We start from the raw sequence: 25,503 nt of genomic DNA, 5'->3' as shown, positions 1-25,503 counted from the left end.
GTTCTGTTAAGTTCTATTGCGGCGTTTGCCAGACTGCACCTTATATTTAAGTTTCACTTCTACAAGTATTTTTTAATAAATTCAAACTTTAATTTGCACGACTCACAATTTAAATTTTACCAATACCCTTTGATAATTCCATTAAAATCAAGAAAAATTAATATACAAATATTCCCGATATATTAGAGCTGCCAGACTGCTTGAGAACTATCGATATATCAGCTGAGACAGTGTGACCAATCACATTCATTTGCATCTTCCTCAAAACCTTACTGGCGGCGGTGAAGGATTTGTCACACGGGTCATACCGTTGAAAACCTCATTTTCTGTATTATTATTATTATTATTATTGTGTATCGGCGGTTTAAACAAATGTGAAAAGCACCGCGAAGAGCTCCCACAACTGCAGTGCCGCCACCGCAGATCGTCCGCCGCTCCCTCGTGCATAAAACGGTAAAGCGGCGAAGAGAAGCCGAGCAAGCGGAGAAGGAAGTCAACAGAAAGGGAAAAAAGAGAATATCCAACAACAGTCGCCATGGCCAGCAGAACTGAAAATGGTGAGTTTTTTCGCCAAATTCGCAGGAAAATCGGGCTAGGATCGGCAAATAAAGTGTTTTGCAGCGTATTGTGACGTGAACAGAGTCAAAATTGTAACAAGTGATTTCGTTCGCGTACATCTTGGTTCTTGGAGCGCCGGCTGCACTTACGGAGTTGCACAGGGTTGTATGTCTCTTCCAATTGGAACAGAATCCCATCTTTGTTCGCAGAAGAACCCAAAGCGCAGTTTTTTTTTTTTTATTGTTATTGTTCCATGCCGGTTTATTCATTGCAAAATACATTAAATAATAACATTTCTTAGTGTCCCTTTCCCAGGACAAAGTATTTTTAAATTCATCGAAAATGTTATCTGAGAATTTGGTGTTTAAAAGTAATTATTAACTTAAAATAAAGGTTTCTGTATGGACTTGATTACGAAAACCTTCGAAAAATCGTATTCTAAGAGATTTAAAATTGGTCTAAGGGGTTTTTTATTTTCTATTTTTAAAAGTGTAGAAACGTATAAAAACTTAAAGAAAATCAACTAATAGTTTAATTTAATAGTTAAAAACATGTTAGATCTAATATCCATAAATCGCACAAAGTAAGGGATATGTGTATCTGAATCCTCTTTAATCTTTTACCGGAATTCCTCAACTTTTGGACAAACTAAACCATATTCAAGATCTTTGCTCTCAGAGCAGGACCACAAAAATATCCTTTTGTATATTATCTCCAGCTTGTCAAGGACCCATAACTCTGGGGGACATATCACATTCTTGTCAGTAAGTTCTGTAAGTTTCTTCCTCTTCGCATTTGCTCGATTTATAGAGAATGCTTTTGTTTGTGTTTAAAATAGATTCGAAATGGCTCTTTGGCCTACGTCCGCCGCCATTGTCGGCGTTTTCGAGTGGGTTTTTATTGAAAATCTATTTTGCGAATCATGCGACCAGGCTGGTATCATTTCTCCCTTCCTACCTTCCCTCTGTGCTACGCAGCGTTTCTCTCTTACACCACCGGTGGCGTCGTGATCATGTCGTCAGGTTTGTTTGTGGCCTCTCCCAAAAAAACAAAAAGTTAACCCGGGAATGACTTTACTTGTAGCCAATCTACAAGAATATATTTAGGGGACAGTGGCGATTATAGTATTATCATAGATCATAATCTATAATTCGTTTTCTTAACTTAAATTTAACCTGTAGCTATTGGAAAATCTTGCCCTTGAAATAATTAAAATCTTTATTAGAATGTAATATCAAAGAATTTGTATTAAATTCCTTTGGAATTGATTTTAAAGCTGTTTTGGGGAAACCCACAATTATATTTCATTCTTGACCACATGGCTCTGCCTTAACTAATTCCTTTATTCAGGTGTTTACTGTGCATTTTTACACACTGAATGCACTAAAACGTCGCTGTTTTGTGTTTCTCTCTGCCTTTTGCTCTGTTTATTATTTTATTCAAATATTTAGATATTCGTTTTTGTATTCGATGAGGCCTTAGACGATGATGTTTCTCGCCGGTGATGATGACGATGTATCTTGGCTGATGCTATAATCGAAATGTCGTCGTTGTCGCACAATGTTTCAGTTGTTAAAAGAAATAAAACAACAAAAAGAATGCAAAAAGAAAAGAAAACAAGTATTTAGTCTTTTGTTGCTGCGCTCGGATTCGCTTCGCCCGTCCGATTCGTTGTCGTTACACAAATACAAAAAAAGGTTGAATGCAAATCTTACTGCAAAAAAGCATTTTTCATTGAAGAATTTTGGGAATTTGTGTAAATTAATTTATTGCCTTTGTTCATGCCATTTGCTATCTTTTGTTATTTTGTTTAAATTTGCTAAGACATTCTGGCTTTTTTTTTTCGACAGGCCAACTCCTGTTGGCCGAATTTTTGCCAAAATCCTATTTCAGTTATAAGTAAACCAAGTTCTATTTATAAAAAAAACATATATTAAAAAGCAATACGGTTAAAATGTATTTTTCTCCTTTTAGATTAACAGTGTACATATTTGTTTTACATTTTTAACATAAAATTAGACACACTTAACTGATGAAAAACTGTTTTAAATAGGTGAAACATAGCTTAAATTAAAAAGGGAACTTAATATATATAAGTATGTGTGTTTATAAGAAATTAAATTATCAATTCTTCAAGAAGTTTATACTTTGCAAAGATATTCACCTAAATTACTTTACTTTTAAGGAGTTTACTGTAAAGTATATTAACATATATCGTATAATTAAGCTGTTACCCTTACCTTGGTAACCTTTTTAATTGCAGCTCTAGTTTATCGAATCTCACCTGTTATTCGTTTCGCTGCATCTTATGAATAATCGCCTATGATAAGAGTAGACACATGACATCTCATCGGTTACGCCAGTTTTGTTTTTGTGTTTGATTTTGATTCGGAGGCCTCAAACTGCCACCCGTTCACCCTTGTATGCTGCCTCTTTAGATTCTCTGCAGACAAAGTTGCGATGCCAAGCGAATTCTATTCCCGCAAAAGAGGAAGGTGAGGAGGTGGATGGGCGACAGGCCGCCAGGGTGTGCCTCTAAGGCCCCTGCAGATGCTTTTTGCATATTTCATAATTCCCGCAGGTGGCTATATGGCTACGTGGAATGAACCCGGAATATGGCTGTTATACCTGCAGACAGCGGCCAACAATCAAATGGCCCCAAATGTCGGTTCCCTGGTGCCCCTTTGTATATGCAACAAGAATTTTTCATATGCCAAATGAATGATTGAGGATGGCGGGGCAGGAGATGCTGTCTCGGCAACTTTCGCTCTTGTTTTCCTATTCCTATTAAATTTGTTCCTTTTTGCTGATGTATTACTCCCGTTTAGTCTAGCCCTTGTGTCACAGGATTCACTGTGTTACTTACCATGGACTTTGCAAGTTTAAGTCTTGAGTCAGCTAAAAAGAAGCCTAGGAAAAGGCCTAAAACGTTTAGATAATTTTGTGGTCTTTCGTCTTAAAGGGTAGCTACATATATTGATGTAATAAAATGTAAGTTAATGTATAGGTTCTATAAAGTCAGAAAAGTTATATTTGCCAGCTTTAACTTCGAATCCGTTGACTGCATTTGAATAATAAGGTTTGATTTCTCATTTAAATAATTTCCTGATTTTTGAATCTAAACAAAAGCCAAGAGTATTCTAAATAGGCTATGCAAACAAGGTCCCACCTTATACCTGACTCGGAAACAATCCGAGACAACCAGTTGAGGGTGACTATATCCATCAAAGCTGGCATAATCAGACGATAGAAGTGTCGGGGCTTGGGATTTAGTTGCGATAGAGGTGGAGGAAAACGAGTATGAGGTTGTTAGGAGCGCTTAAATGAAGACTTCTCTGGGTTGTCTGCCTGCGTGTCCTTCTGCCCGTTTTTTGTTTTGTTTTGTTGTTGCTCGCCTGCTTGCTCGTCTGGGTCAAGCAAGTGTAAGTAAAAGGAGGTGGTGCTGATGTCCTTGCCTCCTTTCTTAGCCAAACGTTTGTTGTTAACACCTTTCATGGTCGTCAAGACACGAGACGTGGCATGGCCCAGTCATTGTCACAGGCAAATTAATTAAAGAACCCCCCCTGGGCGATGTCGTAAAGCATTTAGCATTTTAATTGCGCCATAAAAGCAAAGCGGGGGAGGTGTTAAAGAGGTGGCCACAGTGGGTTGCTCGCTCAGGTGGTCCACGGAGGCATTAAGAGGGAGGAGTGAGGGTGCCTTGACTCTCAGCAAGAGTTTACTCTGCTTTGGCATTTGCCGGCTAATTAGATTAGATTTGCTTGCTTAATATCCCCCAGCAGGATCATCACAAAAGGCTTTAATGGCCATCACCTCCCAGTTTTCTAACATTCTCAGCTCCTCTTGTATATCGTCTGTTCAGGTGAAATCTTTAACAAAAGTTAAGAGCAGTCTAATAAAACTTATTACATATTTAACACTTTCAGGAACTATCTAGGAGTTTAATCCACATATTATAATTATAACTTTTGCTTTTCAAGGAAAAAATACTCTTATTTGCGTTTTAAATTAAATTCAGTGCCGTTTGGGCGAATGCTTACCGTGCCTTTAGGGCGAACTTAACTGGGCCAACACCGGCCACACCCACTGGACACTGAGTGCAGTATTGCACCCCGCGTCCATGCATAGCCAGCCACCCCCTTAAAGCCAACCCTCCTTCTGAATACTACTGCAGTTGCCTGCGGAAGTGACAGACGGATGCTGGCAGTATCCTCGAGTCCTCGAATCCTCGCATCCTCGCTCGGCACTTGGCCTCGAAATGCGTTGCGCTTTTAAGCTCACACGTGCGGCGAGCTTAAGCTCGGTCTCTGCCTCTCTCTGTCTCTCTCTCTCCGCTAGTAGCCCTCTCTTTCTAGTCGCATTTCCATCTCTTTCGCCTCCTTCTCCGGAGAGCTATCTCTCCGAGTTGACCCAAATAAGATGTCGTAATTGCAGGCGAAAGGCGCGACATTCACGAATGTGCAATTACATTAACCGAGAGGAGCAAGAGATGAGAGAGAGAGGAGCAACAGTCTCGTGTCTCTCCCTCTCTTTTTGTGTTTCTGTACCATCATTTCCTGTTCCATTATCATCATTCCAGTATTTCTTAAAAATTACACTAGCCACCTTAGTTAATATAATATGAGGATAAAAATATCCTATCAAATATAAATAAAAAATTTAATTATTCATTAATTATAAATTTATTAATAAACATTATCTAGCCCAGGTTTTTACAACTTTTTATAAAAATTTCAGTTTATAGATAGTTTATAGATAAATTAAAGTACAATAGATACATCTATAAGTACTTTAAACCCTTATTTTGTCGTTTAGTGTAATTTATTACGCCGCATTTGGGGAAACGCATTTGACATCCCCCAGATGCTTTTTCTTCCTCTTCCCTGCTTAGGCAAAAAAGTCTCCCGAGAGCTGTGAGCGAGAAAAAGAGAGAATGAGAAGGACATGCCAGGGAAGGGGGGGATGCTCGGGAACCATTTGGCTAATCGATGCAAATTATTTCGCAATTTGCCAGAGCGAGACGGAAGCTGGAGGCAATGGGAGCGAGAGCGAGAGGTAGCTAAAGTATCTGCCGGATTGTTAGCGCAACTTTGATTGAATTCAAGGTCCCTCTAGACGAAAAGTTGCGTTATTGCGTTGTTTGCACTAAAATTATGTTGCATACTTCGGGGTGGAATTTCTATGCGTGTGTATGAGTGTGTGGTTTGTGTTTACAGGGGTTTTTTGTTTGTTGTTTGTTGTTTGTCTGTGTTTGTAGTGGAATCTAGGACACGCTTCACCTGACTTTATCTCACAGTTTGCGGTATTAAACGCAACAATGCACAATGAGCAAAGTAGAGTTTGGATGCTTGGGATACTAATAGTTTATAAATTATCTAAACACAATTATAATTTCACAAAAACTTGCATTAAACAAAGTTAATTTATACGCTTAGAAAATAAAATATGTTGCTAGTTTTATAATTATTAACTGTATACTTTTATATCACTATATTGACACATTTGAAAACCAATAAAAAAATAAACAATACAATTATCCTGTGCAAAGGTAAAAATAAAACTAAATTGAGAAAGAACAATTGTGATTACACTCCTGGCTTAACATTATTGGCAGCAACAATGCCTGTTTTTTTATCCTTATTCCTGTATTTTCTCTTCTTTTCCTCCCTCCCTCCCCCTTTTTGCATACTTTTTTCCATAAGCAACAAAATTCTAAAAGCTTTTTTATTGCCCACTCAAATGATGAATGCATTCATCATCAGGAGAAAAAGAGAGGAAAATAAAATAACTGGCATATTCCGTTAGGAATCAAATGCAATTTCAGGCTCCAAATTGACAGATATGCAGGCAGGAAAGAGATAGCCAGAAGCGAGAGAAAAGCAATAAAAAGAGATGGCGGCAGCTTCAATTGATGGACACTTTTTTGGTCAATTTAGCAGTGATTTGCAAGGATAATTGAATTGAAAAAAGTTTTATGCTTGGCCAGGGTATAAATGATGATTTATGGCTCAAAGTTTTACATGGAAGATCTAATTTTATACTAAAAAATATAATAATGCTAATTATGCCCTTTTAGCTAAGTGCCTAAAAAGTCTTTATTTGTGGACATTTTGAAAAATATTTAAAGTAAAGTAATTATTTCTTTATTTAATTTTTTATATACATATTTCTAAATGAATTCCCCATTTTTCCTTATGCAATTTTGTAGGATATTTCATTGTCCAAAGTATCCTTTTCTGGCATTTTTTACTGTATCCAAACTATTTCCATTCATTTTGCTGGCTAGCTTTCACCTAAACAATTTGATTATATGAGTTTCAATCCCAGATTTAGATTGCTTTGATGGAAAACCTCTTTGGTATTTACATTCAATTAAAACTGAATTCGATTTTCAGGTATAGAGAACATTGAAAACATCATCGACTTTAATGAAGTTTATTTTTTTGTGCCATAAACAATCCTGTTTGGTTCTCGCTTTGTCTCTCTCTTCCACTCTCTCCCTTGCACTCTCACGCACTAATAGCCACATGTCCAAGGTCCTTTGGCGGCCTGCTAGGAAGTGAAGCCAAAGAACCAAGCAAGCAGCGATATAGGCTTTTATATAGAGGGATATATACAGCAAAACATAAAGGACGCGGAGATGCCCAGTAACCAGAAGAAGAACTATAACAACTGCAGTCGGAGCAGCACACGCATACTAATACGCATTAGGAAGGACAATGACAACAACTAAAACAACAGGCACAGCGGCGTTCAGGAGCAGCAGCAACAAGAAGAAGTAGATGAGAACACTCGAAGAAATAATACATACAAAATAAACATAGCAAAAGTGGAAAGTTGACTTTACATTGATAAAATATTCAATAGATTACTAGGAGAGTGAAAAGAGGTTAAAGTGTAAAAGGGTTTCCATATTACGTATACGACTAGTTACCCAAAAACAAGTATTTTTATTCTATGAACTTTAAAGAAAAAGGAGAATATAAATTTTAAAGTTATTTAAAATTAATAATTAGTTTTTAAATCCCATTTTTTGCAAGTGATCTGCCCAGTGAAGAGTTGAGAGCAAATGCCACCCCAATAAGCATTTTAGCTCTGGGCCATGGGACATCGGGTGAACTATAGTGGCACATTAAACGGGGAGAGAGATAAGAGAGAGAGAGAGCAGGGGAGCAGGACAAGCATACGCTTTAACCTGTTTTCCGCGAAGCTTTTACGCACTCGCAGCGCTCTCTCTTCCCGCGATAGAGAGTGAATGCGAGACACTAGGCTGCTTTTGCCACCCTTTTGCCGGAGGAGATTTTCAAATGAGAGAACTTCTCAGAGAAAGAGAGACAGTGAGTGTGTGTGCCAGGCTGGTTGGGACAGTATTTTTCGCCAGCCAGCGAGTTGGCCCAGTATCCATTCGGCCGTGTTCCCATAATGTCCGCCAGCGGTCGTCGCTTCTGTCGCAGCCGTTGCCAAAGTTGTCATTGTCATCCGTACCAGCAGCAGCAGCAGCAGCAATATCCACAGCAGCAACACCAACAGCAGCAACACTAGCAGCAGCAGCAACATCAAGGAGAAAAATCGGAGCAGCAGCAGCTTAAAAATACATTTTTCACAATGAAGCAAACGAGCGGAGGCAAGAAAAATTAGTGCCCGAGAAAATTCGGTTTTTTTTTTCTTCTACCAGAAAAAAAAATATACAAATTATACAAAAATAACAAAAAGTGAGAGAGAAAGAGAGTGTGAGTGAGAGACCACTAGGAGAGAGAGAGAAAATCCAGAGAGTTGGGCTTTTATATTTCGGACAGGGGATTTGCTCAACATACAACATCCAAAACGAAGGAAAAACTCAAAAAACAAATCGTCTTGAAAATGGCACGCGCGTAGCAATAAATAAACCAGAAAACTATACAAAAACTAGAAGAAGCAACATTGAATTCCAATATCAAATCGAAATCGAAATGGAAATCGGTTTTGGAATAGTGCTAGTGCTGAGACCGCAGACACCGAGAAGTAAATGGGATATAAGTAAAGCTCCTCATTTATAAAAAGGAAGCCCCTTTCGCCGGGCAGCAGAGTGTGTTTAAAAATATATATACAAAAAAGTGCAGAGAAATAAGTGTGTGTGTGTGTCTGAGTGTTGCGAAAAATGTTTTCGAGTCGCGAGGAATTTTCATTTGGTTTTTAGAAGAAGACAATCTTTCTTTTTTCTGCTATTTTGTGGCATTTTTGGTGTATTATACATACACAGTCTCACACGTTTTGCCCCCACACAAACACACACACACACACACACACATACTATATGGGCGCTCGGCAATTTTGCTCGTGTTCGGTTTTTTCGTTTTTCATTTCGTATTTTTTCCTCATTTTCCCCACTGCCTTATGTTGAATTCGGTGACGTTTCGTCGAACAAATTAGTAGAGTTTTTCCGTGTCCGTGTGAGGGAAACTGATGAAAAGTGCATGTTAGCGGGAACGTATTATCGGCGTGTCAACAAATTATAATCATTTGACTATTTGGTTTGTGGCAAGTGCACGCCCCATTTCGCCCATTTTAAGTTTTTCCTGCGCCTCTTTTTCCCCCGGATTTCCCTGTCCTTAGCCGCTTCCTTTGGTGCCTTTGCGAGTGCATCGCAGCGACACTTCCTGCTCGGGCTTCGGGATTGCAGGCACACGCGGTGCTCTCTTCTAGTAATACACTTGGACAAAAATAGGGAGATCAGTTAAACTTTGGTATAAACTTTTGTGTTTATACTTAAAAATTTCTTAAATAATGAATAATTTCTTCATAAATGAACAGAATTTAGAATTTTTTGCAGCTTAATAAAAATAATCGAACTAGAAAAATCGAAGAAATGTTATAGAGGTGTTTCTACCATTCTGTGAGTCTCTTTAGTTACTACCTAATTATTTCTCCCAGTGCCTATACCGCCAGGCTCTGGCTTTCTCTCTCTTGTGAGTTCCTCTCTTTTAATTTCTCCCACGCAGGCGCCTTGGAGCTTTCGCTCCGCAGACAACCGCAACACATTTCCTAGTACTCGCTGCTCGCAGCACCTCCTCGCTCCTCGCAAGTACGGCGAAGCTTTTTGTTTGTCGCTTTGAGCGGGTGGCAGCAGCCAAAAGGGAGGTGTGGGTGAGTGAGCGAGCAGCTGTAAACAGCGGGAAGGCCAAGTCGAAAGCAAGTCGTAATGCCATGGCACATGCAAGCGATGATACCACTGCGCTCCCCTTCACGGAACTCTCGTCCTCTGTTTCTGCTTTACGCTGGGAATGCAATTTTCCGACTCTTGTCCCAAATTTTCCTCGGCGAACTTTGCCTTTGCCTCGTTTCCATACTTATTCTCATTCCAAGAAGAAAACGCGGAGAAACGAAGGCGAAGACGACGTCGTCACCTTCGTTTTGGTCGTGTGCCACACGTCGTATGCGTGTTTCTTTTTAAGGCGGCTACGTCATCTGTCACCTGCCTGCTTCCTCTTGCCATCTCTCTGCTCTATTCTGCTCCACCTCTTCTCTGTCCTTCTCCTGTATGTGTTCTCTATATTCTTCTCCAAATCTCGTTTCGCCTTTTTCGCGGGTATTTCCCAGAATATAAGATTCAAGTGCGACTGTCATGACATTTCATTTCATTTTCTTTTATTTTCTTTGGTTTTATTTTTTTGTTGTCAGGTGTTTTTAGGGGCGGACTCTTGGAACCTTCGTTTATCTATTTTCACTTTCTCTTTGTTGATATTTGCATTTTTTGTTCTTATATGAATTCTTATTGGTTAATGCCATAAGCCTTTGTAAAGAAAATTGCTAAGGAAAACTAGGGCAAAAGTCAACTGGCGCTTGCAAATATGTAACAAAAAATATTTTGTATGTCAGCTAACAGTTTTTAAACTTTTCTGAATGTTTATACATAATATATTCAAGAAAATGGTTTCTTAGATTTAAAGTCTTTCTTGCTTTTACATTTTTTTGGGAATTTTCCTTTGCCCTTCTTAATCATATTTTTTCCCAGAAATTTGTAATTAAAAAAAATCATTTTTGCAATACAAATTGTGGCCCCTTTTTGTGGAAGATTTCTTTACTTGCCACACCGAGCACCGACTTGCCTCATTTATTTATGCAAAGTCCATTCAACTCGGACAGATAAACATCATTGGATTCTGCAACATTTATTATTTTTCGGGAGTTCCAGGAGCAACCCTTTTAATGCTCACAAAAAGTGAACAATATTAGCTACCTACTCTGCAATCAAAGCCTCGAGATAATTGTGTTAAACCTGAACCAGTCCCTACAAGGACCGTCAAGGAGCCAAAGGACCTGAGGAACTGAGGAGTTTAGGAGCTGAAGAGAGAGCTTGCGAATATAATCCACCCTTTTAATTGTGCCGAGGGCAATATTCGCATCATGAAATCGGTTTTCTCGCCTTTTGGGTACTTCGTTTCGTCGTGCAGTTTTGAATATCAAAATAAATCGTAAACAAGGTCATATTTTTTATTGGTGTGTGTGCGTGTTTTCCCTATTAAGTTCCTCCCTTTCTCTCAGCTTCTCTCTTACTCTCTTTCCCTCTCTCTCTCACTGTATATATCTCTTGCGTGCGCGGAAATCCCTCAAATATCGTGCTCTACTAAATAAACTTCCTACGACTTTGCAGATAGTAAAATAATGTGTGCCACTAGAAACAACAGGAAATCAAAGAAATCCTCACAGAACCTGAACTATATAGACAACAACAAATACTGAACCGCAGAGGAGAACCTTCGTATAAATAAATAAACAAAAGGAAATATTGTGAAGGAAGAAGAATATAACATAACAACATAATATTAGGCGAGAGAAATAATCACAAAACAACAAGAAAGAGAAAGCTTTAACTAAAATATTTTTAACTATACAATATACATACATATATATTATAAAATTAATTATAGAAATAGCCCTTTAAGTGTTTAGTGCATAAATGAATTAATTTTTAAACAAAATAACTGGGAAAATCAAGCAAGTGTACAGACCAAAAAAAGCGAGGGCAGCTTCTGATTTTCGGTGATATGGTGTAAATGTGATAAACAACGTTATAAAAAAAAAAAAACAAACAAACCCCAAATAAAAACCAAACGTTTTAAACTCAATTACAAAGAAAAAAGTACATAAACGAAACAGAAAAAAACAGACAGGAAACCAAAACCAAAAGTTGTGTTTTATTTTTCCTCTCTTCGCAAAGTTTTTTGCCACCAAAAATCCAATACAATAACTATTTATCTACAAAATACTAAGCCTTGCATCTTATAAACAAACTAAACTAAAAGTAAACTAATCGTAAGTCGCACAAAAACCAAAGAAAATCGAGTGAAAAACAACATCAGCGTCAGAGTTATTTGGTTCAACCTCTTTTTTATATCAAATATATATTCTCTCAACTGCACTGCCGCAACTTTTCGACAAATATGATTTTTTTCTGAAAAAGAAAACCTAAAAAACAAAAAACAAAAGATAAAAAACTTTTAAAATATTCGTACAAATATACTTAAATAAATAAAGAAACTATGCAGAAATTCTTATGAACCGCAGACACAGCATAAACCAGAACAAAAGACAAACAACTAACCCAAATCTAACAGATTAACGAAAATTTGTTAACAAATTTTTGGAGCTACATAAAACCGTGTAAACAAAATGCAATAGTCTAACTCACTTATTGAGGTAATTATTTATTTATAGAAGGGTGATAATTACATTTTTCTGAAATGTTTTGTGGTTGTATGACACTGCCAGTGCTTTATACAAAAGGCAATGAAAATACGAACAGGGAAATGAGGGAAATTCTTACCCAAATAAAAATCAAGCAAAGATTATATACAATTGTATCAATTAAGTGTCATAATACCATTTAAAAATAATTTTTATTTTCAATTGACAAAAGCTTGGGATATAATAATAATTAATAGAAATTATAGTTCATTTATTGTAAATCCATTTAATTTATAATTATACTTAAAGTCAAATCTATTTATGAGCTTTGGTGAAAGGGTTTCACACGTGAATATCTGTAACCTGCGTATTGTTTGCCTCATCAATTTAATATATATATTAAATTTTAATTTAATTTATTTTTTTAAGTTTTCAAATGTTTCACTAACTAAACTCCCTTTTTTCTTATTTCCCATTTCAGTACACTTGACATAAACTGTGATTATGAGTTCCACAAAATCTCAAGTAGCCCTAGCTACGAATATTCCAACCAATTTATCCTCTGCCGCTTCTGCCTCAACAGCGGCCGCTGCGGCCGCCGTTGTAGTTGTTGCCAGTGCCAACGCCGCCGTTGCCTCAAACACTAACTCATCCTCCGGAGTGGGAGCGGGTGTGGGACTTGGAGGAGGAGGAGGAGGAGTAGTTGTTGCAGCTGCAGTCGCTGCTGCCAGCGGACCTGCTGCAGCAACAGGATCAGCATCTTCCTCTGTATCTTCGGGAGCAGCTGGAACTGCTGTTCCAACAACAACAGCAACATCCTCTGTTGTTGCCACCACCGCCGCCGCCACCACTGTTGCAGCCCCTAGTGTTGCTGCAGTAACCACAAGCAACTGCAGCAGCAGCAACAACAACTGCAACGAGGAGTTCCAGACAGTGCCAGGATCCGGATCAGGAGGAGCTGCCAATTTGGGACGCCAGAATAGCTTCGGCAACAGACGGGTAAGTTGAAGTGTAACCTTTTCAAATGGTTTTAAGCTATTTGCCCGAACAAAGTCTGAGTAGTTATTAAATACTTAAACATTTAATAGTTCTTGGGGCTGTCAGGACCTTTTGTAATTAATAACTAATGTTTGCAAAAACAAAAGAGTCAAGTTAATGATATTTTAAATATTTATAGACTTTCATAGAGAATTTTGAATTCAAGGGAACAAGGTTCTCCCTTAAGAACAATATAAATCGTTTAAATTAATATTATTTTAAGGCATCACTTGGTTTTTCCCCATCATAAAATATTCAAAAGTTAAGCTCTGAGTATGTTTTTATGTATCAAAAACTTTTAGAATGTAGAAATAAGGTTAATTTGAAAATGCCCGGACAGGCGTAGGCGAGGATTATATAGGTCAGGTCACATCTTGTCAGGTGTCGAGTTGCATTTTGGGCTTCTCTACTCTGGCTCCTCTCCGCTCATCATCTGGTCGGGACTCTGCTCTCGTTTCTCTCTCGCTGGGACAATCTCCTCTCTCGCAGCGAAATAAATGCAGCCATGAACTGAACTCTCGAGCAAAGAGGATACACGCCCAAAAAATGTCTAATAAACTGGGTCAGGTCACTGGCAGTCCAAATGGTGGGTGGGTGGTATGGGATGGCGATTACTATATGTATATTCTGCGAATCGCAATAGCTGGAAATTCCCCAATCGACCCCGAAGAGAGTGCAGTGTGTGCAATTGGTAAACGTGGTTCTGATTGCTCCTGGCTCCTGGCAGTCAGTTACTGCCGCCCCACAATCCCAGACGGCTCTAAACCCTCTTTTTGCCAGGCACACACCAGAGTTCAAGGTTTATGTATGTATGAGTTGGGTGGGTGGGTGTTGGACGACACCCCTTTTCGGCCCCTAGTCGGTTGCCTTGGTTAAATGCTCATACAGGATTTATCGTCAATCATTGTTTATGTGTGTGTTAGAGTTTTTCCCCGTTAGAACGATTTTTGGGACCATTCACTGGCAGCTGCTCCTGCTGCTGCTGCTGCTGCTGCTGCGTGGTTCCAAGGTCGATTTATTGATTTTCCCCCGCACATTGAAAGTTAAATGGGCGCAAATCAGATTCCAGGAAATCAGTTTTATAATTCAGTATTTCAGCAGTTTCGGGGAATTTTTTTTTGCCTGCGGTGAGGCAACTCGGAAGCTTTTCTTTTAAGTAGAAAAGGCAGTCAATTTCCTGTTAATTAAGTTGGGTTTAGTGTTTGTGGCAAATGAATAAATACCAGTACAGGTTAGAATATATATTTTTTATTTGTAGATATTTCTTTTGCTCTTATTTTAACCCTGATTTCCCTCATTTCACTTCATTTCCTTGAGACTTCAAGTGTTAATTTAGCCCAATCGCCACCTTTCAAGTGACTTCAACCAGCTGATTAATGATGTCAGTCTTGGGAAAATCAATGAACGAGGCAAACAAATAATACAAGAAACAAATTAATGTGATGACTAAACTTGAACCGACTGACAGACTGACTGAGAACGAACTCCCCATCCTCCATAACGTTCGATGTCCTCTGTCCTTCAGGTCGCGCGGATAATGTCAAAAGGCAATCCGAGTCTTGGCAAGAATGTGGGGTATTATAAAGTATACAGTATAGTATATATATCCTTTGGTATATTTTACTGCCAGGAGGCGGAGTTTACTCCCTTGGCTGTCTAACCTTTTCGGTTTTTCCGGTGAGAGTGTGGGCCCGTCGAGCCGTCGAGTTTGTTTTTCACATTTCAATGAGCCAACAATTGCATCATGGATTTTCACATTGAAATAACGCTTAAGCAGGCCTTTGTTTAGTAAAGTGAAACTTGTGGTTGAACAATAATGAAATGAAATTAAATTATAATAATTTTATATATATTTTTTTTTACATAAATGGAAGATACATTTCCTTAAATCGGGTCAAGCTGGTCTTTGTTTAGGAAAAAAGCTTTATAACAAGGCTTTACTGTACACTTACTTGTAGTGGTCAACTTTGGCATTTCATTTTGGTTTACTAATTTGAAACTAATTACCTTTCCAACCCCTCGACGACTTCTGATTGCCCCTTTATTTCTTTTTCTCTCCTTGCAACAGGGCAACATGAAGGGCAAACATCTCACACGCAGCCATGCAATGCGTGAGTCGACATCACCGCCGCGCACGCCAACGCCGCGCGCCGCCTCCGAGCAGCTCCAGGGGGAAGCCCAAGAAAACAACAATAGCAACAATAATAACAACAACAATAATGCCATCATCAGCAATAACAACAACAGCAAAGCACAATCAACTGGAAGGGGCAACTCGCCGTTGATGGAGGCGCCACCTGCGGTGATTGTCACTAGTCAGCAGCAGCAGCAGCAACAGTCGCCCCCGAAGCCGCAGCAGAATGTCCCGCTCAGCAATGAGGCAGAGTTCCCAAAACTATCGCCACCAAAGAAATCCGGCGGACAGCACAATCGCACCAATAGCAATGGCAGTGGCATGGAGTACAATAACAACACCGCTGGCAAAAAGTATGTTGTGGATCTGAAAACCAATGGCCTGGACATCCAGAAGCATCAGAACAACACCAACAGCACTGGCAGCAACTCTTCCACGGGTGTAATATACAACTCTGGGATGAACTACAAGGCGGCAGAGCGACATGAACGCCACGAGCGTCACGAGATGTCCAGCCAGAACAGTAATCTGAGCAATAACCATGACGAGGAGCCGTATCACTACGAGCCAAGGGGAGCTGGCGGCAACAAGAAGCATCGAGCCAACAACAACACCAATGCCAAGGGTAACAAGCCGCGCTTGAAGAATCTCGGAGGCAGCTCATCCGGCAGCATTGACGGGGGCAACAATGGAGGAGGAGGAGGCGGAGGAAACGTGTCCAACTCCAACAACTCGAGCAGCAACAACACCTCGGGCTTCATATCGCGCGGTAAGTGTTATCGGCTTTCTGTGTGTGTCGCCGGCTCATCCACTCACTGATTCTAGTCTTTCATCAATCAGAGAACTCGAGCGAACAGTACACGGACTATGGTGGCACCGATCTCCTAATGTTCTTTCGCGACACACTCAACAAGAATCCCAAGGATCGCAATATCTTGCTTAAGATCGAGAAGGATTTGATGGAGTTTGTTCAGGAGAATAGGTGAGTCAAGAATCTGTAGATCCTAGAGCAACAAAAAATGTGTGTATAATTAATGAATTTCCCCTTTTGCAGTCGCGGCTGTGAGTATCGTTTTCCGCCCGCTTCCTCTTACAATCGCATGCTGATCCATCGCACCGCCGCCTTTTTTGGCATGGAGCATAATGTGGACACCGAGACACAGCAGTGTGTGATTGTGGCCGTCACCAAGGGCACGCGCATACCAGAGGTACACACACATCAGCTATAAAACTGAATAATTATCCCTAATTTATACAATACTTTGATTTCCAGATACGCTTCCAGTCGCTGGTGCGCGACGATGCACGCAAATCGATTCTGAAGCGGGACACGCACAGCTTCGACGAGGTGCGCCAGTCGCCCTACTTATGCCCGCTCTCCCTGGACCGTAAGGCCAAGAGCTTTGAGGAGCGCGAGGAGGACTATGATCGGGCGCGTAGTCGCATCTTTAGTCGAACTGGCGGCGCCCAGGATGGTTATTCCGGTGGCGGTGGCGACGAGGAGTGCTACGGTGGCTGGGAGCAGCAGCAGCAGCAACAGCAGAAGCAATCCCAGCAGCCGCCCAGGCCAAAGAGGCCCAATGGAAAGATGCTGCAAATGCAGAATGTATGGAAGGACTTTCATTAAATTAATTTAATATAATTAATTAAATTAAATCTTTACTTTATAGTCCACGGAATCGCGGGATGGTTCTATGCGTTCGGGCGGCGGAGCCGTGCCCAAGTCCCACAACTTTGGCAACTATGGTGGACCGCCCAGTTCCGGTGGTCCCGGCAACAATTCCCTTCCGCGCGGTGATTCCACAAACTCGAACAAGAGCGGACGCGGCTTCGTCAAGCAGGACTCCACTGGCAGTACCTCCACACCATGGCGGCTGTCACCTTCCAGCAGTGGGTGAGTGTGCTCTAAAAGCCTCAAATTGTTGTTTTTTGTTCAAATGTTGAACCGGAACCACTAGGTCTAGGAAAGATTAATAATAATTAATTAAAACTAAGTGGATGTAGAAGATTTCTTTAGTTTTTGATATTTTCGATATGAAAGGGATATTTTTTTCGATTAATATGCCAATGTTTTCATCGATATTATCGATATACATCTCAATAGAAATTATTTGCGTTTAATCAGGTTACGATCCCTGATTAATTATTATTAATTATTATTATTAATTATAATTCAATTTAATTAAAAAAAAAAAATAAATAAATAAATAAAATAACCATAATACCAATTTTTTAGAATTAATTTTTATTTTACTTTGACTTTTATTTGCGATCCATGGTTTTTATATTTCAATTTAAAAGAATTTAATGCTTATAAAATTTTTTAAATTTACTTAAATTATTATTATTTTTTTTATGAATACTATTAAAAAATACCTAGTGGGACCGGTGAACTAAAATAAATTTATGTTAAAACCATATCCATGTACCCAAACTCAAAATCGCTCTCGCTCCCCATTTTATTTAAATTCAAAATAATTTAAAATTGAAAACTAAAAAATACGAAAAAAAAAACAAACCAAAATCAATCAAAATTTTTGTATGCCAATTCCCCGACAACAACAACAACAACAAACGAAACAACAATGTACCAACAACCAACCAACCAACCAACAACAACAACCAACATTTTAAACAATCCAACAACCGACTCCAACTCCAACCTCCCCAACCAACTCCAGCTACAAGACTCGCACCCAATCCGTGCGCTCCGACTCCGTCACGCCCTCGCCCACGGGCTACGGCAGCGACAGGCAGACGCCGGAGCTGAACCATCCGCCTCCGCCCAGTCACAGTCATGGCCATAGCAGTCACAGTCATGGGCATGGGCATGGCCATGGGCACAACCACAGCCGGGTATCCGTGGTTGGAGCACAGGCAGGCACAGCAGGCGCAACATCGCCGCCCCTGGGAATAGTGGGAGCCGCGTCCGGGTCGGCATCGGCATCGTCGTCGTCGTCGTCGTCCAACTCCTCGGGGACATCGGGACTCGTCTGGGCCGTCACAGACATTTCGAATGTGCCAATTGGCAGCCTCCTCATTGATCCGCAAACCCTCCAACCAATTGTCAATGCAGACGGGTAATTTACAAAAACTAAACCAAAGCAAATTAAAACCACACAAACAATTAAAAAAATATTAATAATATTAATAACAATATACAAAAATCGCTGCAAAAATTTTCGTATTTTCCAAACAAATTCTGCAAATGCTTTATTTATTTGTTCTTCGACTTACACATTCTAACTAGAATAGAAAGAGCGACAAATGCGGCTTTAGGGCACAGTTATATATGTTATATATATATCTATTTTTTAATGATATAGTTCCGTATTCGTTTACCTTATCCTTATAAAAGTTATATATATTTAATAGTAAAACAAAACAGCTGTAGTAAAAATGATTATATTTAAAAACAACATTTTAAATAATTTTCTCAGCAAATATTAAAAGTAAAAAGTTAACAGATTATCTAAAATTACAAAAAACTATAAAATTAGCCAACTCAAAGAAATTTTTTAGACATACCATTTTCAAAGAGTAACTTCCAATATATACAAATGTTTTTTTCTAAAATAATTGCTTGAAGCTTAATTAAATATTTAGCAAATATTTAAAAAAATATTTAATATATAACTATAGCTATGTTTATATATATATTATTTATTACAACTATTAATACGTTCTTATATATGTGAAATATGCAACATTTTTAGCTTTTCATTTTTCGTGCCGACTTGTTGATGTTGTTTTTGTAAATTATCTGCCTAAACTCGAACTAAATTAACCAACACCGAGTGCAACACCAACTGCTATCGAATAAATATCGATTATAACTAATCGCCTCTCACCACTCAATTTCTCTCTATCTCTCGATCTGTGCCTCTATCTCTCACTTTCACACCACCACACTCACACACATTTGAAAACCCCGAAACAGAGGCCACTCGGAACTTGATATCATATCATAATATATCAATACTGCATCGTAAAAGTCGATATATAAGTCGATATGTGCGATAAATTGATGTTTTGTTTTAAATATCGAAGAAAAATAATCTGAAAAAGGGAGTCATAAATAAATTAGCATTTACCTGCGCTATTTTTCAGATTTTTAATTTCGATATATAAAACGATATTTTCGATATGATTTTGAGCGCCTTATTTTTGCCCATATATCATATCGGACTTTTCCTCTCGAAGCCAACCTAAGAACTTCACCTTTCCATTACCAAAAACCAAATCACCAAGCTTGCCTTGCCTCCAGCGTTGATCGATAACTCCCAAGAATGAATGTGTATCCGTGTATCGTCTGCCAGTGTTGTCGTCTTATCCTAATTGTTGTTCGTTCAAATTGCATTTCGCATTGTATCAATCAATCAGTCGATCAAACCATTTGTTGTTGTTGTTTTTCGATTACTTTTATATATAATCCTAAATGTCTGTCGCTGTCGCTGTCGCTGCCGTCGCGTCGCCAAAATACACTGCAACAAAAAAAATATTTCAAAATAAATTATACAAAGAGCAAAAACCCTGGCAACTTTTGCCAGCAGCCGCTTGTGCCGACTGTACTTTCCTTTTATTTACTTTATAGAGCTGCAATCAAAGTATTTTTTTTTAAATAAATAAACTATAAATAATATAAAAATAAATAAAGTAAAGCCACACAAATTTATTATTTTGATCGCCGCTCTATAATCTTTCTACTTACTTTTGTCTATTCGAACGTTGCATGCTGCCGAGCGAGAAAATACTTACCAAAAGACACACTCAACCCTATTCAGTTGTTCCTTAGCCAAGTGAAATATTTGTTTTTATATCTAAATAAACCCTTTGCAGTTCCATCTACCACTACGACCCGTCCAACCTGCCGCCCAACCAGGCGCTCCAGCACACGGGGGGCAATCAGTACCAGTCGCAGGGCAACTCCAACTCCGGTGGCTACAACAATTATCGCAAATCGTCTCCGCATTTGCAGCAGCAACAGTTGCAACAGCAGCAGCAGCATCAGCATCAGCAACAGCTGCAGCAACAACAGCAGCAGCAGCAGCTACCACCGCAGCAACAGCAGTATGTCACCACTGAGCTCTCCTGCAGTTCCACCGAGAGCTACGCAGAGGAGACCCAATCACCGGGCATGGAGTGCTCCGAAGGATACGAGAGCTACGACCAGCAGCAGCAGCCGCAGCAGCAGCAGCAGGATGGAGGCAGCGTCAAGGGTGACGATTGTGATAGCTTGGCCAGTGCCACGGCCTGCCTGAGCATTACCACTTCCATCTCCACGAAGAACTACGATCGTATCGAGGTGCAAAAGTACAAGAACCAGGCGACCAGTCCCAATATACCCGCCTGCTGTGCTTTGGGTGAGAAGCAGCTGGAACTGGACGGAGCTGCCGGAGCTCAGCAGGAGTTGCCTCAGGAGCAGGAGCCGCTGGCTGGACCCTCTTCTTCCGCCTCGGCTGCTTCATCCGACCTTCTGCCGCCGGCCAGCCAGACGCCTCTGCCTCTGCAGCCTCTGGTGGCTGCTGCCACGCAGGTCAACTGTGACCTCCAGTCCGTCTCGCCCAGCTCCACGCCCTACAGCCAGTGCGAGGTTAAGACGCCCAGCCAGAGTCATGGACCCAGTGTGGCCGTTGTTGAGGAGCCCAAGACCACCACCTGGACGTATACGCAGAGCTATCAAGCGCCGGATGGATCCACCGTCTTTCACACAACCACAACGCCCAACGGGGCGGCGCCCTACTGCGCCACCACATATCAGCAGGGGGTAAGTCTAAGCTAAACACCTAGTTTTTAATTGGATACAAACTCTTTATTCCTTACAGCCCGATGGCAGCATCTATGCGGTGCCGCAGGGCATGGTATATGCCGCTTATCCTCAGCCCGGCGTGGCCAGTGCCGGCGGCGCCTCACAGCCGCTCTTCCAGCTGACGACCAGCAGCCATCCGCCCACCCAGACGCTGTTCGCCTCGCCGGAGGCTGGCGGCGAGCTAACCGGCGGCACCTACATGATACCTGTCTTCGATCCCGCCCAGCAGCCGCGCGAGGGTCTCATACCGGCGCAGGCCATCTATCAGGCGGGACCAGGAGGACCGGCGACGGCGACCACGGTGATGCCAATGGCAACGGCGGCTGCCTATCCGACGGCCCAGTTTGCAACGGCAGCGGCACCCAATGGCGGGCCCATCTACCAGGCGCCGCTCATCTACTCCAGCGAACCCGGCGGCGGCGGTGCCCAGATCCAGCAGCTGCCCATGGCCCCGTATCCGATCCAATACTCGTATCCGTATTACCACCCCATTTCGTACTATCTGCCCCAGCAGGCGGTGGCTGCCGCGCCCATGGTGGCGGCCACCCAGCCCCCAGTGCAGCAGCAGGTGCAGCACACGCACGCTCACACGCCGGGAGCTGGAACAGCGGCTGGTCCTCAAGCGGTGGTGTCAGCACAACAGCACCACCAGCCGCATCAGCAGCAGCACCACAATAACCACCAGCATCAGCAGCAGCAGCAGCAGACGAGCAATGGCGGTGCTGTGGTGAGCTCCTCGAGCGGTTATGGAGGACGTGTTAAGCGTACGCCCGGCGGTGGATCCATTCACTACAATCCCAGCAGCTACCCGCCCAGTTCGGTGGGCCACCACCATGCCGGTGGCGGCGGTGGTGGTGCTGGTGGGCATCATGGGGCGGCCGGTTCCGCCCAGCTGATTGCTGCTCCGGCGGCCAGCACAACCACATATCATGCGGTGCCCACGCTGACGCTGGCCCACGGTGGAGGAGCGGCTGGCTCGGATCTCAGTGGTGCGGCGGGAGCGGCACATGTGTACGCGCTGCCAGCCCAACATGCCACCGCGTTGATCCCAACGAATATCTTCCCCTATGCGGCGGCAGCGGCGGCGGCAGCAGCAGCAGCAGCCGGTGGTGGTCCACCCACAGCTCCTCAGGTGGTTCAGCAGGCGCCACCACCGCCACAGGCGGGGCCACATCACGCACTGATCACGGCGGCTCCCTTCTATCCAGCGGCCAGTGGGAGTGCCATGGATCAGGTGACCTCGCAATCGGCACCCAGTACGCCAGCGGCTCCGGGAAGACAGGCACCGCTGTTTAGTACGCCGCCAGCACATCCCGGCAACAATGGGAATAGCAGTGGCAGCAGCAGCAGTGCCGGGGGAGGCGGCGGTGGCTACCACAGTAACAGCTCCACGGCGCACTACTACCAGAGCCAGAGCAGCAACGAGGCCGGCGGCGGTGGCGGCGGCTACTCACCCTACGAAAAGCGAAACAATGGAGGAGCATCGGGAGCACAGACAGTGGGAGGAGGAGTGCGCAAACCCTATCATCCCGGCGGCTACAATCCTAGACACCACTCGGTTCCCCTGGGTGGCATGCCCTCCGGGGCCAAGACGCCGCTTCTCAACTCCAACAACGAGCCAACGCCGCGTGCCTCACCCAGCAGCGTGAGCCTGGGAGGAGGAGGCGCCTCCTCGTCTTCCGGTGGAGCCACTAGCGGTGGCAACACCACCAGCTATCACCATCGCGGGCCACCGCCTCCCCATGCCATGGGTGGCAAGCGGGAGAACAAGCCCAACCAGCTGCCGCTCATCAGTGGCCCCCCGCCGCCGGCGCCCAGCTATGCGACGAGCTCGACAAATCCCGGCAGCTACGAGACCAAGCCGCCCATTCGCCTAAATGCCGGAGCCGCCAGCTTCCGGAGCCAGAAGTCCATGAGCCAGAATCAGGACTATCGGCGCAGCGTCTCCCAGCGCAACTCGCCCAGCGCCAATGGTGGCAACGGCGGCGGCGGTGGCGGCAGCCACGAGAGCAGCAACAACTCGCCCAACAGTATTGCTGGCAGCAACAGCAACAACAATAGTGCCGCCAACACGCCCAACGCTGCTCCACAGCCAACCCTGGTCACCAGTCACTCCGGCGGCTATGTGGTCCTGGACCAGGCCACCGGAGCTGCCCTGAATGCTGCCTCACCGCCCGCCATTTATCTGGGTAGCGGTGGTGCCGGTGCAACTGGTGGTGCTGCTGGGCCAGCGGCTGGCTCGAATGGTGGACCGCAACCAGGTGGCGGCGGCGGCGCCCGCTCGCACATTCCCACAGCCCAGCTGCATCATAGTGCCGCCGCTGCTGCCGCTGCCGCAGCCGCTGGCAGTCAGCAGGCCACAGCAGCGGTTCTCAGCGGCGTGGCCGCTGCGGCCGCCCTTGGCGGCTATAATCCAAATGGGGCGTCCGCCGGTGTATACTTCAAGTACGGCCAGACGTACTTTGCGCATGTGAGTATCCCTTGAGATCCATTTGAGCTTGAGTGGACCATAATCGGTGTCTGTTTCCTTCGTTTAGCCCTCGGTAGCCTTGCCCAACAGTCGACGGTCGCCGTCGAATGATATCCGGCCGCAAATGGCGCAGGTGGCCGGCATGTATCCCACAATGATGATACAAGGTGAGTTTAAAATTAATGTAATGAAATAAATATATCATAATAAATCGATATTTATCGATGTTTGTATAATTTTTTGAGCAAGAAAAAGTTTTTAAAAACCAAACCAAAGCTATAAATCATTTTTTTAAATTTTTAAACTAGTTTTTTTATTATTGTTATTTATAATTTTAGAATATTGAGTCCAATAAATATTTTAAAAATGTATTTCCGACTTGCAATTAACTTTTGTATATCTTCCCCTTCCAGCGCGTCATCCCAGTCGCCATCCGAACCCGAACTACAAAGGTTCGCGTCCGCGGTAAAGCCAGCCGGAAAACTCCAATATATAGGAAACCCAAAAGCAAAACAAAAACTACATAAACATAACGGCATACCTAAGATAAATATAAAAATAGCAACCTAATCTAGTGGAACATAAAGTAGTTGACAACCATAATACTAGGAGAGCAAGTGGAGCGGATGAACGGATAACGGATAACGGATAAATGGATAAAAGGATGGCTGGAGGCAAGGAACCTCGTCGAGTGCTGGCCGCAGAGAGTTGTCGGGCATTTTGGTAGCAGTAGCTGGAAAGGAAAAGAAATCGTGGCACCTGGAACCAAAACCGAACTATAAAGGAGCCGGAGGAGTTAAGTAAGAAACGGAAAGGGGGAACCGACAAAGCATAGCCTCTATAGAGTTAAGTTACCACAACTGATCCGCTACAGAGACAGAGAGAGGGAGAGAACAGGATAAAGGAAGAAAGAAGGAAGTAAATTGAATGCTGTATATTTTGTGCCATTACAAAAATAGTCTTTAATATAAAGAAACAAAGAAACGAAGAACCGAAGAAGCCGAAGAAGAAGCAATAAATGAAAACACACAACGACGGACTGAGGACTCTTGACCCGGACTTGAACTTGCACTCTTCCAATCTCCCGGAATTCTCAAATATATTTCCAAAAGCTGCTACCAAAAACGAGGAAAAAAAGTCAACTAATTACCAAGTCGCCTTGCTTTTTGGTGTGTTTAATTGAATACGTTTTAATTATTTTAAAAATCTCAACCGAAAGCCAAGAACAGAAACTCAACAGCAACTGACTGACCCCGACCCGGACTCGTACCCGGACTGCTGCTGCTGCGCGAGTCTTATATCTAATTTTGTCCAGCAAAATTCAAGTGTAAAAGCTCTTCTTCGACGGGAAAGTCTCTCTGCGACACAGGCCACCAAATCTGCTTATTGAAATCTATAATTTAGCGAGTCAATTATTAATTATTATTTCTGTAATTTTAATTATTGAAAATTTGTTACATTTGATTTTTGATTTTGTGAAATATTTTCCTTATTACGTTTATGTTCTTTCGAAATAGAATATCCTTATAATTTTTCTGTTCCTTAATTGCAAAGAAGTTGCAGCTAAAAAATTTCGTTGTTAAGCATAAGCAAAGTAATAATAATAATAACGATAATGATAATAAAAACCAAGAGAAACTGAAGGATGGAGCAGTCAAGCAGCTATATACATTTATTGTTAAACAAAATAATTAGCTTAGCGTATAAACTACATATGTATATGTACCATCTAAATAATATAATAGGCAAGTGAAAAAAACAGAGAAAAAGAAAAGAAAATCGAAAAGTATATAATAAAAAGAGAAGCCACATGATTAGTTAAAAGTTAAA

The 25,503-nt window shown here is 42.2% G+C and overlaps 2 protein-coding genes across 6 annotated transcripts; both read left to right on the top strand.

Annotated features, from left to right (window-relative positions):
• The first annotated feature begins 266 nt into the window (after window positions 1–266).
• Window positions 267–25,503, top strand: enc (R3H domain containing protein encore). Of its 5 annotated transcripts, none has more exons than XM_017175273.2 (12): window positions 267–557; window positions 12,704–13,221; window positions 15,329–16,163; window positions 16,235–16,376; window positions 16,449–16,602; window positions 16,668–17,000; window positions 17,065–17,288; window positions 18,076–18,474; window positions 20,234–21,161; window positions 21,220–23,673; window positions 23,741–23,840; window positions 24,087–25,503. In XM_017175273.2, the coding sequence occupies exons 2-12, from the start codon at window positions 12,727–12,729 to the stop codon at window positions 24,140–24,142; spliced, it is 6,120 nt and encodes a 2,039-aa protein (XP_017030762.1). In that variant the 5' UTR covers window positions 267–557; window positions 12,704–12,726; the 3' UTR covers window positions 24,143–25,503. The 5 variants fall into 5 exon arrangements, with proteins under 5 accessions (XP_017030762.1, XP_017030746.1, XP_017030781.1 ...); XM_017175257.2 differs by having other exon boundaries at window positions 16,220–16,376; XM_017175264.3 differs by lacking the exon at window positions 267–557 and adding an exon at window positions 11,772–12,234 and having other exon boundaries at window positions 16,220–16,376.
• On the top strand, window positions 7,974–11,649 carry Rdh (Red herring). The gene is made up of 2 exons (XM_017175305.3): window positions 7,974–8,182; window positions 11,189–11,649. The coding sequence occupies exon 1, from the start codon at window positions 7,981–7,983 to the stop codon at window positions 8,098–8,100; it is 120 nt and encodes a 39-aa protein (XP_017030794.1). The 5' UTR covers window positions 7,974–7,980; the 3' UTR covers window positions 8,101–8,182; window positions 11,189–11,649.

This window comes from Drosophila kikkawai, chromosome 3L, assembly GCF_030179895.1.
Source record: "Drosophila kikkawai strain 14028-0561.14 chromosome 3L, DkikHiC1v2, whole genome shotgun sequence".
Lineage (NCBI taxonomy): Eukaryota > Metazoa > Arthropoda > Insecta > Diptera > Drosophilidae > Drosophila > Drosophila kikkawai.
Note: the sequence above shows the minus strand (reverse complement) of the source record. Positions and strands in the feature narration are given on the sequence as shown.

Coding starts and splice junctions, on each gene's coding strand:
- Rdh (XM_017175305.3), top strand. CDS start 7,981: ATGTCCGCCAGCGGTCGTCGCTTCTGTCGCAGCCGTTGCCAAAGTTGT.
- enc (XM_017175257.2), top strand. CDS start 12,727: ATGAGTTCCACAAAATCTCAAGTAGCCCTAGCTACGAATATTCCAACC. Junction 16,603..16,667: donor AGGGCACGCGCATACCAGAG/GTACACACACAT, acceptor TTTGATTTCCAG/ATACGCTTCCAGTCGCTGGT. Junction 23,674..23,740: donor GCCAGACGTACTTTGCGCAT/GTGAGTATCCCT, acceptor TCCTTCGTTTAG/CCCTCGGTAGCCTTGCCCAA.